At 34.7% G+C, this 16515-nt stretch overlaps 1 protein-coding gene across 5 annotated transcripts in view; it reads left to right on the plus strand.

Annotated features, from left to right (window-relative positions):
• The window catches only part of LOC129798142 (protein dispatched), a 29724-nt gene extending 15886 nt beyond the window's left edge, over nucleotides 1-13838 (plus strand). The window contains exons 6-8 of one of the 5 annotated variants that reach the window (XM_055841131.1): nucleotides 4466-5140; nucleotides 8759-9985; nucleotides 13050-13838. In XM_055841131.1, the coding sequence (XP_055697106.1) occupies nucleotides 4466-5140; nucleotides 8759-9956 (1873 nt within the window). In that variant the 3' untranslated portion in view covers nucleotides 9957-9985; nucleotides 13050-13838. Of the gene's footprint in view, nucleotides 1-4465; nucleotides 5141-8758 lie in introns of all 5 variants that reach the window. The other 4 variants (XM_055841132.1, XM_055841135.1, XM_055841134.1 and 1 more) reach the window with 4 other exon arrangements.
• The last annotated feature ends 2677 nt before the right edge of the window (nucleotides 13839-16515 follow it).

Genomic DNA, 16515 nt, shown 5'->3' on the forward strand with positions numbered 1-16515 from the left:
TATTTTACATATATATTTCTTTCTTTGTTTTTACCTTAAGAAGTTACGTGGGTCAAGAAGACTTAAAAATGAAATATTTTCTCTAATTTTTTTCAGAATTATAAAAAAAATGTAATCGAAGCTCTCAAGCATATAAAAAGTACAATATTTGAATTATATTTTTCTAAAATTAATATTTAAAGAATTTAAAAATTTAGCCATGGTAATACCTGATTTTTAGAGATTTTTTTGGAAAAAATATACTTTTCAGTGGAAAAAATTTCTCATAATTCGTTGATCTGAAATCTAAAAATCAAATATTCCCTGTTAACCGATGAGTTAAACTAGTCCTTGAACGAAGAATTTTATGTTTGTTTGATCAGAACTTATTCTAAATTTTCCCTAAAATCAAAAAAAGTTATTTTCAAAAATCCTTCGTTCGTGGACTAATTTGACTCATCAGATAACAAAAAATATTTAGTTTTTGGATTTCAGATGAACCAATTCCGAGAAATCTTGTCCACCGAAAAGTATATTTTTACTAAAAAGGTCTCCAAAAATCCCCAGAAAGCCCCAAAAGCTGAATTTTTAAATTTTTTGATTGAAAATGTTTGAAAATATAGTTCAAATGTACTTTTATATGCCTAAGAGCTTGAATTAAATAATATTTTTATTATGTTGAAAAAAATTCCAGAAAAATATTATGTTTTTTTTATCAAAATTATATCATTTTACTTGGATACTATAGTATCCATTTAAATATATATATTTAGATTTTTTCAGCAATTGTACTTACAATTCATCACAATTAGTGATTCATCAACTGGCACATAAAAGCGTCTTATATCTAATCGTGTTCCACCTTAAATAAGTATGGTTGGAGACAATTTTAAGTTATTTATTAATTTCCCGTCTGAAATACTATGAAATCTTTGAATACTTGCTTCAAAGATGGTCGCTTAGTTACACGGCTACTTCCAGTTGAACGTAGAAGCGTTATTCAACAACTCATATATTTCTGGGGACCATTCTGAAACAATTATTTAGAATGAGTTAATTCTCAGTCAGTCTATTAGTAACATTAAATGGATAAGAGGAGGTAAATATGATTCAAATCAGTGAAGAAATCCGTTTTCTACCATATTACTAACTTTTTGCATGGAAAACCCATTATTAAGAGTGGTTCGACAAAAATTGGTATAGAAAGTTGTTTGGTTAATAAATAAATTCATTTAATTGGTTCAAGCAAATGTTTTTTCTAAAAATGTCATTAACTATCGAAACATATCACATCAGATAATTCAAAATTTGGAAATAAATGACATAAAATTATTTTTATGTTTATAAAAATTATTTTTATAGCAGTAGTATAAAATTTCACAAAATTTCAAGAATGATCTGAAAATTTCAACATGTGCTTCTTTAAAATTTTTGAAAAGAATTAGGATAGAAAATTGTTTGAATTATGACTAAATTTATTAATTTTAAAATCTTAAACATATTATACAATAAAATTTGAAGAAAAAATTACGTTTGTTTCTTCCTTCAAATTAAATAATTATTTAATTTAATATTTCGAAAGTTTCAAATTTTTCTTGAAATTATCATATGCCTAATGCACTAACTGAAAACTTGGACACAATGGGGCCCAAATGGAGGCTTGGGTGCTGCTGTCTTGTAAGGTACAGCCCCCTTTCTAATCTAATCTGAATTGGAAACCTCGAATAGAGTAAATTTTAGATTTAGAAAATGTGGCGGATTACCTTTACGATGAACTTGTAGAAAAGATCTGACGATTTCATAAGAGCTGGTGGAGCCACCTCCACAGTGCACTTCCAATTTACTGCCACTTTGTGGAGCAAGGGATGGCCTTGGTTAATCTAGCAAAGGGAGGAGCTTTGAAATAAATATATTTCTTGCCAAATGCTGAGATAGTTGACGGCGTCAGTTTCATCAAACATCTCCAGCTTCCCGGAGTTATTCTCGAGCTGTAGACAAAAAAAAAAACATAAAAAACCGCTTCTCTGAAGAATTTCACAGATGGATGGAAAACTTACCTGCTTTTTCCAGGTCTAAAAACACTTTTTTCTCACAGAAATCGACACTAAACCACGCGTTTTCACCATCATATTTGACCACCGTATTTATATCATCCGCCATGATTCGCGAGAAACTGTCAAATGATGAGAATATTGTGCAAAACTCTCCGTACTAGTACCATGCGACTTGCTTTCTCTCTCTCTTTGTGCTATGATTTGTCTCAATCTCCCTCTCGCTGAGAGAGAAAAACTGCTAGAGTACTAAATGTACACGATCTTAGTTCCTTTCGGTGAACAAATCATTGCGTACACTTTTTCGTGATCTCTTGGTGTAGCAAATAATGTGCACAAAAGTTATTGTTTTTATGTACAGAAATTTTTGTGTACAAATTTTTCTGTGTGTAAGGAAAATTCATAAGACATTATTTTCTAAGATGAAAATATATATTGTATTTTCCAAGAAAAAAAGTATTTTAATGAATTAAAGATTTTTCAACTTCAAATAAATAAAATGATTATTAAGAAAACCATTCCTTAAATTTTCCTCTCGAAAATCACACAAAAACAGAAAATCTAGTACTTTGCGGCACCTCTGAAAGTGTCCAATAGTAATGAGACGTTTTGAGGTTGGAATTCATATTTTATAAAATTCACCACTCAGGGTTGCATCGCAAATCTCGTTCATATAAAATCTCGTTCTAAACAGAGCCTGCCAATAAAATTACGAGATTTGACATCTCGTTCATAAAGTTGCATCGCAAATCTCTTAAGTTAATAGAGTAATAGACGAGATCTGTAAAGTTGCATCGCGCTGTTATGTCCATATTGAAGAGTTTTTCCTACACAAGCATAGGGAATTCGCTTCAATATAGATAAAAATTTCCCTAGTGTGTAGAAGCCATTAGGCGTCCAGTCCAAGTCTGCCTGTTCCTCGTTTTTCGTCTGTCCCAATTGCCCTCTCGCGGCAATTGTTCTAAGTATTGTCCTTCCCGTCCGTTGACCACAACACAAATCGACGGCTCCATTCCATACTATGGTAAGTCGACTTAGCCTTTAATTACTCCGAGAGATATGTTATTTCTGGGACCGAGATCTACAACTCGCGAAAATTTGGTGGTCATCCAACGTCCGGGTAACAAGATATTCCATTTTTTCGAAAAAAAATTACACAGGCAGCATAGGAAATCGCCATCTTTGAATGGCTCTCCTGAAGTCCTGAAATGTTGTCATTCTGAGATAGCATCTAGTTTTCGAGATATGTTTAATTAAATTTGCTAAAAAGTTCAATTTTTCAATGTTTTCTGACATATATGAGACTACAGCGCCCCTGGTGTCAGTTGTACGAACTCAATCTGTCCAAAGAATTATCCTGCATGTAAAGGAGAACAAATGTTCCCATATAAAGAAATAAATCGGTTCAGCAGAATCGGAGATATAGGCACTCAAATATCAAAAAAACGGCAAAAACGGTTTTGCCTAGATTCCAGGCGCAAAAACAAAATGATAACTATTTTGATATTACACTGTTGCACGCAGTGTAATATAACTGGTAAAAGATTATTTATTGCATGTATTTGACCATTTTGAGCCACTTTTTCAAATTTGTCAATAAACTTTTGGCCGATGAAAAATGATCAATTTTTGAAACTTTTTTTTTGATTTGAAAAAAATTTATTATTTTTTTTTAAATACATAAATAGGGAGACCGAGGTAGAATTAACCACCAAATTAAATTTTTCATTGCGGATAATTTGTACAAAAATGTTTGTATGAAGCTGATAAATATTTCAATGAATAGGAAGGGAAGTATATACTTCGAATAAAGATTAGTTTCCTCAATACTTCTTCGAATGTAAACTATAAGATACCACTATCTAATACTCTAAGTGGCTAATTCTGCCCTGGTCTTCTCTAATATCTATAATTTATAAACAACTCATTTACAAAAAGAAAAATTTGAGAAAAGTAATTTTTTTCCACCTGATTTCTCGAACATACCTTTGTTAAGAAACTTTGGGCCGATACTGTAAGGAAAATGTTACTTTGACGGCTTTAATGTTTTGTTTTTTTCATTAAACAAAAAATGAAACAAATACTTTTATGTATATCTTGGTTCTTTTAATTTCCATTTTTATTTTTATTTTTGTTTTATGGTTTTTTTTTTCTTTTTGGTGATGTTTAAAATGGTCAGAAACGTTAGTAGATAATCTAAAACGGTCAAATTTATCAAAAACGGATAATGAGATTAATTGTAATTGCAAGTTTAGAACAAGAACTTACGGAATAATTTTTGCACTAATTGCATTGGTCTCAAATATTTTATAAATATATAGATTTTTAATTAGATCTCAATTTGGATATTGGCAATTTTTAAAATAAATATATTTCGTAACATTCTTAAATAATTAGAAGAATAATTCCGGATAACGTATTATCATTGTCCGCAGTATTTTCGCTGGAACAGCTGTGTTGGCCAATTATATCCTTATGGTGACATGGCTTCCGGCTGCAGTGTCAATAGCCGAGCGTCTGAGTTGTTTCCCATCCCCATGTGGACCATTCAAGAGCATCTGCACGAAAGTTCAGAATTTGTTTTCCAAGTGTCGTCAAGCGTCGGAAGTGGCAGAAGATTTTATAATACTTCTCGTGCTCAGATATTCGAGCTTTTGGATAGTCCTCTTGGGTCTTGTTGGTGTTGCCAGTGGAGTTATTGTGCTGTATTGGCCACGCTTGCGTCTTCCTGATTCACCAGATTTCAAGCTCTTTGTCAGTAATCACCCCTTTGAGGTGTATGATAGTCAATTCAAGGATATGTTCTGGTTTGAGAAGATCTATACGTCCAGCGAGAGCTTTAAGCTGCCTCTGAGATTTGTGTGGGGAGTGCAGCCAGTGGATAAAGGGGACTACCTCAATCCAGCTTCCAGGGGTCCATTGTACCTCAATGAGGCCTTCAATGTGTCTCTACCAGAGTCACAATTGTGGCTACTGGACTTCTGCAAGAATCTCAGGAATCAGTCTTTTTACCAGAATAGCACGGGACTGTTGGTGCCTAATTGTTTCATCGAGAATTTTTACACTTTCATGATGAGACGATGTCTCGATGCAATGGCAGAAATTGATCGGTAAGTCCAGTATTTATTTGTAAGAAAAGATATACAGTGTGACTCCAATAGTGCCGACCCATTTGATTCTTATGTTTTTTTTTTTAATATTCTAAGTAAGTTATTAATAGTTTTAGATACTATTTCACTCCTTAAAAATTGTCTCAAGGTTTTACTTAACAACATTGGTTTAAGTTTGATATTGAATTGAAACATTTTCTTAAAGATTAATTCTTTCGAACACCTTTTTTGACTTTCAAAAGAGTATTACAAAAATCAGGTTATTGACTATTTAGCCTTCAATATTTTGCTTTTTATTTGTTTCGTAATCTGGATTTTACGTCTTTGGAGCAATAATATTTGGTCTTCAGGTAATTCATTCTTTTTTTCAAGGTGGTAGGAATATTTTTAAAATATGCACAAAAAATGATTTTCGGTCCAGAATGAATTTATTACCAGTTTATAACTGGTTAATATTAATTTAAATTTATCAAGGAATCCAAGACCAGTCAAATGAAACCAAACTTTGCTAAATCGGTAGGGAAATACTCTTTTTAGGATCTTTTAAGGACCTTCACAGCGATATTATGGGGAAAATCATGTTTTTACAGAAAAATGAAGAAATCGGACAGATGACATAGTCTGAACCAAAAATGACGTATACACAGAAAAAAATATTATGTAAAAATGTTCGTAAATGTTTGAGAATTCCTATGGGGGACTTACGAAATGTTCGTGAATCGTATAACCCACAAACATATTCGTAAAAGTTTGTACTTTTTTCACAAACATTGTTCGTAACACGATCACTTGACGAGCATTCTTTGTACTTTTACAAACATTTGTTTGTAAATTTTCGTAAACACAAAAAATGTTCGTAAAATTTTGTCATTTGTTCGTAAATGTTCGTAAAATGTTCGTCAGGCAAACAAAAAATTACGAACAAATGACAAAATTTTACGAACATTTTTTTGTGTGTTTACGAACATTTACGAACAAATGTCTGTAAAAGTACAAGAAACTGTTCGTAAAGTGATTATGTTACGAACAATGTTTGTGTAAAAAGTTAAAACTTTTACGAACTTGTTTGTGGGTTATACGACTTACGAGCATTTCGTAAGTCCCCCATAGGAATTCACAAACATCTACGAACATTTTTACAAAATATTTTTTCTGTGTAGACAAAATATCGATGTAAATGTCTATTACAATTGTGTGGAATTAATCATCAAAATCAGTTAAGCGGAAGTCGAGATAATTGAGGTCAAGTATTATGAAAATTGTTTCTTTCTGGATATGATGGTCCTATGGTTGGTCTTACGAAGTTCAAATGTTTTAAAAAGTTTTAGTCTTTTTTGAGAGCTTTCAATTTTATCCTTACTCGTTAAAATCAGTCAAATAGAATCGGAGATATGGTGTTTTGAATTTTGTTATCTGTGACCCCTCATTTCACCGGTTATGTTGTAACTACAGCGAACCCATGCTACTTTTTGTAAACTTCATAGCCTAGACTATCAATTCTCTAAAACATAATTAGAATGTACAATGGTATTTTTTTAAGAAAAATGAAATGGTGAAGTTTTGAACTATCATCTGAAAGTGCTCATGGAGATGAACCTTTTTAGACAAAAATTTAAGTCAAAATGTTAATTAGTACCGGCGATATAGGTCGGTCAATTTTTGAACTTTAACCCCTTATAGCTAGGGTCAGGGGTGTCCGTGCGACTTTATTTATTGTTTTACAGATATAAAGTGTCCAATTCGGTGGGCCCAAAATCGAGATTTTGTCTCTTCATGATTTTGACACCTCGAAATTTTGGCTATTCGGGATTTTGGCCCGTTTGGAATCTTGATTCATTCAAGATTTCGAGCCATTTGGGATTTTGGTTTTTCGGGATTTTGGCTTTCAGGATTTTGTCTTTCGGGATATTGGCTTTCAGAATTTTGATCATTCGGAATTTTGGTTTTCCGAGATTTTGGCTTTTAACGATTTTGACCGTTTCGGGACTTTGGTTTTTCAGGATTTTGGCTTTTGGGATTTCGTCTTTCGGGATATTGGCTTTCGGGATTTTGACTTTTCGGTATTTTGATCCATTCGGGATTTTGATTTATTCAGGATTTCGACCCATTCGCAATTTCGGTTTTCGGAGATTTTGGGTTTTCAGGATTTTGACCCATTCAGAATTTTACCTGTTTGGGATTTTGGCCTATTTGGAATTTGGCTTTCGGGATATTGGCTTTCGGGATTTTGACTTTTCGGGATTTTGATTCATTCGGGATTTTGATTTATTCAGGATTTCGACCCATTCGCAATTTCGGTTTTCCGAGATTTTGGATTTTCAGAATTTTACCTTTTCGTCATTTTGGCCTATTTGGAATTTTGGCTTTCGGGATATTGGCTTTTAAGGATTTTGACCCTTTCGGGATTTTGGTTTTCCAAGATTTTGGCTTTTTAGGATTTTGACCCATTCGATATTTCGACCGATTCGGGATTTTGCTCATTCGGAATTTTGGCTATCGGGGTATTGGCTTTCGGGATTTTGATTTTTTCTGGATTTTAACCAATTCAGGATTTCGACCCATTTAAGATTTTGGTTTTCCGAGATTTCGGTGTTCGGTATTTTGGCTTCAGGAATTTTGGCGTTCGAGATTTTGACCGGCACCGGTTATAACATACTGAAATTTCAGCCCGATCTATGTCATAGAGCCGAAGCTAATTAATCTCCACAGGAAGAACGAACCGATAGCTGGGCGGACGGGACAGTTTTTAACCACCCACATATCCGTGACCACGAAATGGCGAAAAACTTTTTGGAAAGTTTGAACGCGATTGGAGGACATGAAATTTTGTGATGATTATAATTGGTGAGAATGCTAAGATCCTCATCTGAATGAAATATTCAAAGGCTAGTGCATTAAAAGGCAGGCGACTTTTCCCTGTTAGTCCTGCATAACTGTAAATTCGAATGAGCTGTTATTATGTCCTTCTGAAAAATTCCATAACAAGGCGAAGAGCATTTCTACCGTTTTTAGGTAGGTTGCTTACCTATGTTAAGATGACGATGGACACAAAATATTTGCAATATAAATATCATTTTGTTATTTAACCCTTGAAAAGCATTGAAAACTATTAAATTGTGGTGTAGAGAGGCTGATGGATTCATTGTTTAAGAAAATACAAGGTAGGTGTTATCTGTGATCCTGACCTTTGAGTGAAGTTTACTAGAAAAAAATAGCTTTCTATTTATTTTCCGTGAAGTGTGATTCGTCTTGCAAATTTACCGAATAATAAGTCTTGTGTTCCCTGAAGAAATTGCCCTTTAACCTTTGATGGTGATGGAGTAAAGCTCCGCAAAAAGACGCTTTTTATTGCTCCTGAGACGCAAAAGTGAGATAGAAATTAAATCAAAAATTTCTTCTTCGGAACAGTTACACAAACTCAGTGATTTCCCAATGAGAATTGGAATTATTTGTTGGGGGGGGGGGGGGGGGGTGGAGCGAAGGGTGGGTGGGGACAGGAGGAAAAGAAGTCAGTGCAAAATTAAATTTTACCCTCCTATAATCTCTGATTGATTGTAATTTATTTGCTTTCAGCCACTCAGGCTTATTTGAAATTGTGTTGTTTTGGGACATTTTCAGGGCGCCCTGCTGCGAGAACACAAGTCGCCCCTATGAGGCCTACATATTCGATGAGTGTCTGCCACAGTCAATTTCATCACTGTACGAGACACCACGTGAATTTTTCATTCCTGGTGTTGCTGGTCCCAAATTTGCTCGTCCATTGCGTGATGGTGCGTCATCGAATGTGTCTCTGGTGCGTGCTCTGGTCGTTGAATTTGACTCTACGCAGGCATTTACGATGTCGTATTCGGAGGTGAGTCGATTTGTGGCTGAGGTTGAGGAGTGGCTGAGGGGAGAATTGGAAGTGGCACCGGAAGGAATGAGGGATGGATGGTTCATCAGTGAGTTGGATTTCTACGATTTGCAGGATACCCTGTCTCAGGGAACACTTTTGGCTATTTGCATGGCCATGGGAGTAGCTCTGTTGGTACTTTTGTTGGTCACACTCAATGTTCTCATCAGTTTCTATGCCATTGTCACGGTCACTCTGACCATTTTTACCACAGTGGCCGTTTTGGTGGTACTGGGCTGGAAGCTCAATGTACTGGAGAGTGTGGCAGTGACCACAGCCATAGGGCTTGCGGTGGATTTTAGTCTGCACTATGGAGTACACTATCGTCTATCACCGGATCCAGATAGAGAGTCTTCTGTGCGATTTGCTCTTATGCGAATGATTGGACCAACATCAATGGCTGCCATGACAACTGGAATTGCCGGAGCCTTGATGCTTCCCTCCCATGTACTGGCCTACATCCAAATTGGCATCTTCCTCCTTGTGGTCATGACAATAAGTTGGCTCTATGCAACCTTCTTCCTGACATCACTTCTGCGACTCGTGGGACCAGAATATGGCTTTGGGCAGTTTCGCTATCCAACCCTTAGGACCCGAGATTCCACAAAAACTGGCAAAAATGGCCAGAATCACGAGGGAAATGGGAGTAGGAATGTGGGACAGAGTGCAGTGTCTGAACAACTTCTATCGGGCTCTAGTTCAGCTGCTGGAGACTTTGCAGGATCGGAATCACATGAATTGGATTCCCTGACATCGAATTCCATTATAAAACCACCAACAACTCTTGAATATTCCCGGCCAATTAACTTTGACAGGGCATTCAAGAAGAAGTTTTCCTATCCACGTGAACAGAGTCCCTCAACAGCTAGTGCCATCACTGTAGTCCTTCCTGATGATGTTGCTCAGGATCCCAAGCAATTTTGACGAGTGGAGGATTGTCAATGAGGCACCAGGTAAGGGAGATGTAATTATCTCCATCAACACACACAAAACTCTCTACACTCAAAATGAGAAAATGTGAGATTTTCAATTAAGCTTCTTGGGCTTTTAGGGCATTTCGATTGGAGTGGGAAATCAAAGAAAATGAAAGTGATACACAGTGGTAAGTAGAATTACTTGAACATCCTCTAACTCTGTGGTTTTCTTTTGTCACAAAATGCTACTGGGGATGAATTACCTGTGATAAATATGAGATGCTATGTAAATCCAGGTACTCTGTATGAGATGATCAATCTGCTTGAAATACCTGTGATAAATATGTTTAGGGTTAGAGCATGGGGCTCGAAGGGCAAATTTTAAAAAGTCCTCCGTGCTGCCAATCCACAGGAACAAGCGCAGAGATTGATCAAAACTATCCACCATCTTATCCTTAACAACTTTTTATTCACACTTCAGAACTATTTTCAACAAAGATTAATTAGAAAAATAAAGATTAAAATTGAGGAACACTTCGATTGACTGACTTCAAATGAGAGCGAGAGCACACAGTGACGATGAAGATTTTACAAAAAAAATGTCTTTACAAAAGCATGACGTTTTACAAAAATGTGACCCGGTTGGACTCGCGTTGTGTTTTCGTATTGCTTATTCATATGTTGTTCAGCAACAGCTACGAAAAGAAGGATTACAGTGCAGCCGGGCTTTTGCCATGAAAGATTCATTACAACTGAGAGAAATCCGAAAAAGTTAAAATAACATTCCGGAAATGTTTATTTTACTCTGCAGTATTGATCCGAAATCGGTGTAAATATTATCCTTTTTAGGTGTATGAGGGGTTAAAGTGACCCTTTTCCATGTTAATTTTACCCTTTGAAAGGTGTAAAATTAACATTAAAAAATGTTGATATAAATATTTTTACACCTAAAAAATGTTAAAGTTATGAGGAAAAAAGTTAATCGCACCCCAGTTTTTTTCTCAGTGAAGAGAGACTAATGCTTTGCAGCTCTTCCGGTGTTCGCCAGAGAATTCGTTCCTTTTCAAAATGAAAGACTTCGAATTTTTTCCATTTTTAAAATTCGAAGTCTTTCATTTTGAAAAAGAAAGAAATTCTCTGGCGAACACCGGAAGAGCTGTAACCACGTAGGACTCGCCAGATACATATTGAATGGAGACTAATGCTTTTCACGGTCAAGTTTGCTCGGTTGCGATACAGGTTCTGTGCTTCCGTCTGAATATTTTTAGGGCATGTTACGGATTGATTCTGTCAGTTCATACGAGAATAGCCAAAATAATTAGTGTTTCTCGACTTTCTAAGTAGCAGGAATAGAGATACAGTGCTGTCTCTCTATATGCACACTCTCTATATGCACAGCTTTTGTGTCGGTTGCATTCAAAATCAATTTGTTTACATTTTAACAAAGTAATAAAGAAAATTATTTTCTTGGTAACTAATTTTTCTTGTTTTTAATTTTCTTAATTTTATTTTTTCTATCTCATATTATATTGAAAATAACACGAGAAATTCTAGAACAATAAAAAAATGATAATTTATTAAAAGAAAAAAACCGTTGGGAATTTCAAAAAAAGTTGTGCATATTCAGAGAGAGAACTGTCAAAAAAAAAGTACCCAAACTGTGCATATAGAGAGACAGCACTGTACAAATAATTTACAGCTAATTTATTTCATAAATAATGGGAAAATTGCGATTTAAATATAAGTGACGAAAAGTGGGGCACTGGCGAGAAGCGAGAAGTGGTGATTCCATCCTACTGACCCCCTAGTAGTGTGAGAAAACCCCTGGGAAGGCATCTTAAACTCGGATCGTGCATTTTGCACAAGGATCTTGCCGGAATTCAGGATTAGCCTTATGTTAATCTCGTGAAGTTCTGGTAACCCTTGTTCGTGCTAATGAAGAAATCACTAACGGATACGGGCAGAATCACATTGGAAGTAAAATGCTCACCGTCACCGTCAAAGCATCACCGTTTTTCCTTAATATACGTATCTTCATTGCAATTCTTACGCAAATTCCCTATTACCGTATTACCTCATCATATACTCTGAGGCACTAGATAAAAAACAATATAATGCCCTAGACACACTTACAACTAAAGTCCAGACACGACTATGCTAGTTCATAGCCAAGTCAGTTCCTGACACACTACGGACGAAAATTAGCATTCACTGGTATGCACAAAACATAATTTTCGTGGGTTTTTATGCAGATATTTTTACTTAAATGTAATAATACTCCTCTGAAAATGAAACTATTTGTGAATTCATGTCTCAGAACACGTGTAATAATTATTGTTAATTGCAATTATTAGTTAATTGTAATTAACTCGTGACTTAAGTCAATTTAGGCGATTCTAGTGAATAATTCTTGTTGTTATACGTGAATTGTGAAGTACATTTAAAAGTAGTTCATTTTGAAAGGACTACTAGTGCATTTCAGCAGAAATATCTGCATAAAAACCCACGAAAGTTATGTTTTGTGAGTGCCAAAAAATGTTAAGCCTTGTTTGTAGTGTCAGGAACTGAGTTGGCTATGAACTAGCTTAGTCGTCTCTGGACTTTAGTCGTAAGTGTGTCTAGGGCATAAGACTATCTCTTGTACAGGTAAATTAAGGAAAAACGGTGAGGCTTTGACGATGACGATGAGAATTTTACTGTCAATGTGATTCTGCTCTACTTCACCTTAGCTCTATTACACTCTTAAATAGTTTTGATCTCGTATCATATTCCGGCCCAGTTTGGACAAAAAAATTGTGAATAAAAATAATATGATTGCTTGATTTTTTATAAGCAACGTCACTGTCAGACTTCTTTCTTTTCACGAGTTGTCAGAGATTTTAAACCGTCATACTTAATGCCGCTAGATGGCGTCTTCTACACAGATTGTAGCTAAAAATGCAATGGCGGAGAATTATTCACGATTGGTATTTTTTTTGCATGTTGTATAAATCCACAGAGTTTATTTGGGTGTTTGTGTAATTTTCCAAACCACTGTATTATTATCTGACGTTTTCTCAAGAGAAAAGCTATTATTTTCCCGCCCATACTTTTATCTCTATAGAGGCCTCAACTTTGATCTCTTTGTGGTACTTAATGTGTTCTTATAGGAAAAGCAAGAGGTAGTGATGGAAGAAAGAATGTTTAAGAAAAAAAAAGTAATTGTATAAATTATATTAGACATTAGAGTATCTTGAAACTTTTTCCCATAACTTTCACGATACGCTGTGCCAAGAATAAACTAATATGTTTAACTATCCACAAGGACATTTTCCTCTATCCGTGTTACACACGTGAATGAGTAAGGGAAAGTGTTATAAAGTTTGCACATTCTGTTGATATATGCCAAGGAGTAATGTAGTGCGAATTATGATAATGAAAAAAAAGGAATTAAAAATAAGAAAAAAAAATATAAATTTGAAATGAAATATTGACTGATTTTATAGACAAATATGAAAAGAAGAGTTTCATGATAGAAAATATTTCAACTTTGCAATTTTGCATTAAGAAATTAGATACTAAAGTGTTTGCAGAAAATAAGGTAGTAAGAGATGTTACAAAAAAAGCGTGTATTTGTTTGTTCTTTGTAATAGAAATTATATTACAGGGAAATAAGGGGGTTATAATGGTGAATATCTTGAATCTCTTTCTCTGTAAATGTTTTTCTCCTTGCATTTCAATTTGGAGATTCCTTGTTTGGCTAAGAAATGAGAAGAAAAAAAAACAGAAGATATTAATTGTGATAATTAAGTGAGAGGAAAATGATGTTACATAAGACAAAAATGCATTGTGTGCATATTAGTAAAGTATATAAGAAGTGAAGATAAAATATATTATCAATTAATTTGTGAAAGAGCGTGCGAGTCAACATAGCGAATGAAAAATCAATATTTGCTCCCATTGAATTTCTTTTCTGATGACTTTCATCCCAGCCAAACGACTCCAGTGTTTGCAACTTTGAGAGCTTCCATCGTTCAGGATGAAAGGAATCAAGAGATGATTCTCTCTACGGGTAGTGGTAAATATTAAATGAGAGGAAATGGGAAATTGCACAAGTTTTTCCCATTGTATGATTTTAAATTTTCCAGAACATTTTCCGTTGTCGGGAATTACTTTTTTTTCTCGTTGTTGTCTGAACTTTAACTTGAGTGTTCAATAATTGAGGAATTTGAATAATTTTCTCCAACAGTAATCCGGATTTAGTGTATAGCTGGTGAATTATTTTTTTAAAGCACTAATTGAAACTTTCTTATGCTCAGAAACTTGTTTGAAGCACGGTTTTATGAAAATCTCAGTTAGTTTTTGCATAAGGCTTGGCTAAGTTTTTCTTTATTTTTTATGTATTAAAATGGTTTTTCACTGAGAACAGAACGTTTTTCATTTAGAAAATAAATATTTAATTTAAATTTTTAAAGGTAAGTGCCCATGCTTTTCACGGTTCCAAGCTTCATAATGACTAAATTTTTCTTATGTTTCTCAATAAACGTGATTCATCGCACCCATTTTTAAAACTGAGGAAAATTGCCTATTTTTCAAAATACATTGCCGAGTCATATTTATTCAGAAACTTAGGAAAAATTTAGTCATTTTGAAGCTTGGGACCCTTGGGACCGTGCAAAGCATAGGCACTTTCCCCTAGTCTTTCTTTATCTCGAAATTAAAGGGTTAAATTCACAAAAATGTAAACACATCGTGATCCTTATTTGGCTAGAATCTAGCCAATTAGAGATCGCTGTATAATAATAAAAACTGATAAGAAAGGTCTTAGGGAAATATGGCACATCTGAATTAGGACAGCTTTGAAATTGGGGGTTTTCTCATATTTTTAAATAGAATTGAACCTTATTATTATGTAGGGGAAGGTTTTGAAGGTTCGTATTAAAAAAGGAGTCCAAGATTTAAGATTTTTTACTGAATGCCACACACATCGAATCAATTATATCACTCTATCCAAAAAATCTCTTACTTATTGGGTTCATAATTCTACCTCACAAAATTCCTGGAAGTCCTTGGATTTTCGTCTACAGGAAAATGAAAATGTAGCGGCAGTTTTTACGAAGGTGCTCTGGTTAACTCAGCTTCGTACCACTTTTTCCCACCTCTGTAGGCCTCATTTTCCCCGAAAATATTACACCGGACACAAAAATTTGGGCATCAGTACTTAGAAGGAACTTTCATCTACTTGTTTTCACCATTTGTAGGAGGTATCACGCATTAAAAATCAATTTTAAGCTATTTTTCTAACACATGTTTTTTGACACTCGGAAAATCATTTTTTCCTTGCATTCTGACAGTCAGTTAAGAGCTTGGTTAGGTATGATTCTCCCATAATCACACCTAATGTAATCCTCGGATTTTCTCTGACACCTTCAATTGGTCTTACAGAACATAGTTCGGACGTAACTGATTTAAAAAATGACCAGCTACAAATTTAAAGTGAAATGTGGGAAGTTCCACTTTAAAACAAGTAAAATTGAATGAGAAATACTCAAAATACATTGAAGTATCAATTAAAGAATCACATCTACCATAAGCAGTCTAGTTTCATCACTGCACAAATCAGAAAGTAGTAATCACACCTATTGTAATCCTTGTATTTACTCTAACGCCTCGAATCTGTTTTACAGAACATTTTTTGAACAGCAGTGATTTTTAGAATCACCAGTGATTAATTTAAAGCGAAATGTGGAAAATTCCGCTTGAAAACAAAGGAAATTGGATGAAAAATTCTCAAAACGCACCGCATGGGCAATGAAAGAATCACACCTACCATAAGCAGATTCAGGCTTAATGTTTAATTTGACAGAAGTGAAATAAAAACATCTGATGAAGTCTCATTTTGATGGGGAAGTGCGTGTTTTCCTTCGAGATTTTAGTGAAAATTATTTAATCTCCCAATTTTCTTGTGAATTTATTCAGTGGAACCTCTGATGAGTCAAATATCCCGAGCGTCGTGCACAGTGTGACCCAAAACAGTGAGGAATTCTCAAATTAGGTGGTCAGTAATTTTGACAGATGTTTTTACGAAGCTGCAAAATTCAATTTTCCTGAGCTGCAAGGGTGGTAATTTTTATGAATTTTCCTCCACCCACAAAAACGACCCCATTCAAACAAAAGATTTTCACGGTAAATATTAACCGTGATAAACCCTATATAACTTGGTATAGTTGCTTTTTCGAAAAAACACTTGCAGAGTGCAAAAATGCATAAAATATTACACATCAGAATTACGATTTTAGGCCCATTTTTTATTTTTGCCTTTTGGACCTAGGAAAAAAGGCCTAGGCTTCCAAGTTTGTCAGGAAATGTGAAATGTAGGACTAGCTTTTAGATTATATGTCCATGGATGAAATTCATTTAGTAACTTGGAAAAAAATCAACTTTTACGAAGCTGCAATATTACGAAGGTGCAAAACCTTCCCCTAATTCAGCTTCACGATCCGTTTGTCGAGCTAAATTACATTATAGTTCGTTTTAAGAATAAAAGAAAAATCCCTGTGTCAAAAGTGCCCCACTTCCCCCACGTTGTA

Source organism: Phlebotomus papatasi, chromosome 1 (assembly GCF_024763615.1).
Source record: "Phlebotomus papatasi isolate M1 chromosome 1, Ppap_2.1, whole genome shotgun sequence".
NCBI lineage: Eukaryota > Metazoa > Arthropoda > Insecta > Diptera > Psychodidae > Phlebotomus > Phlebotomus papatasi.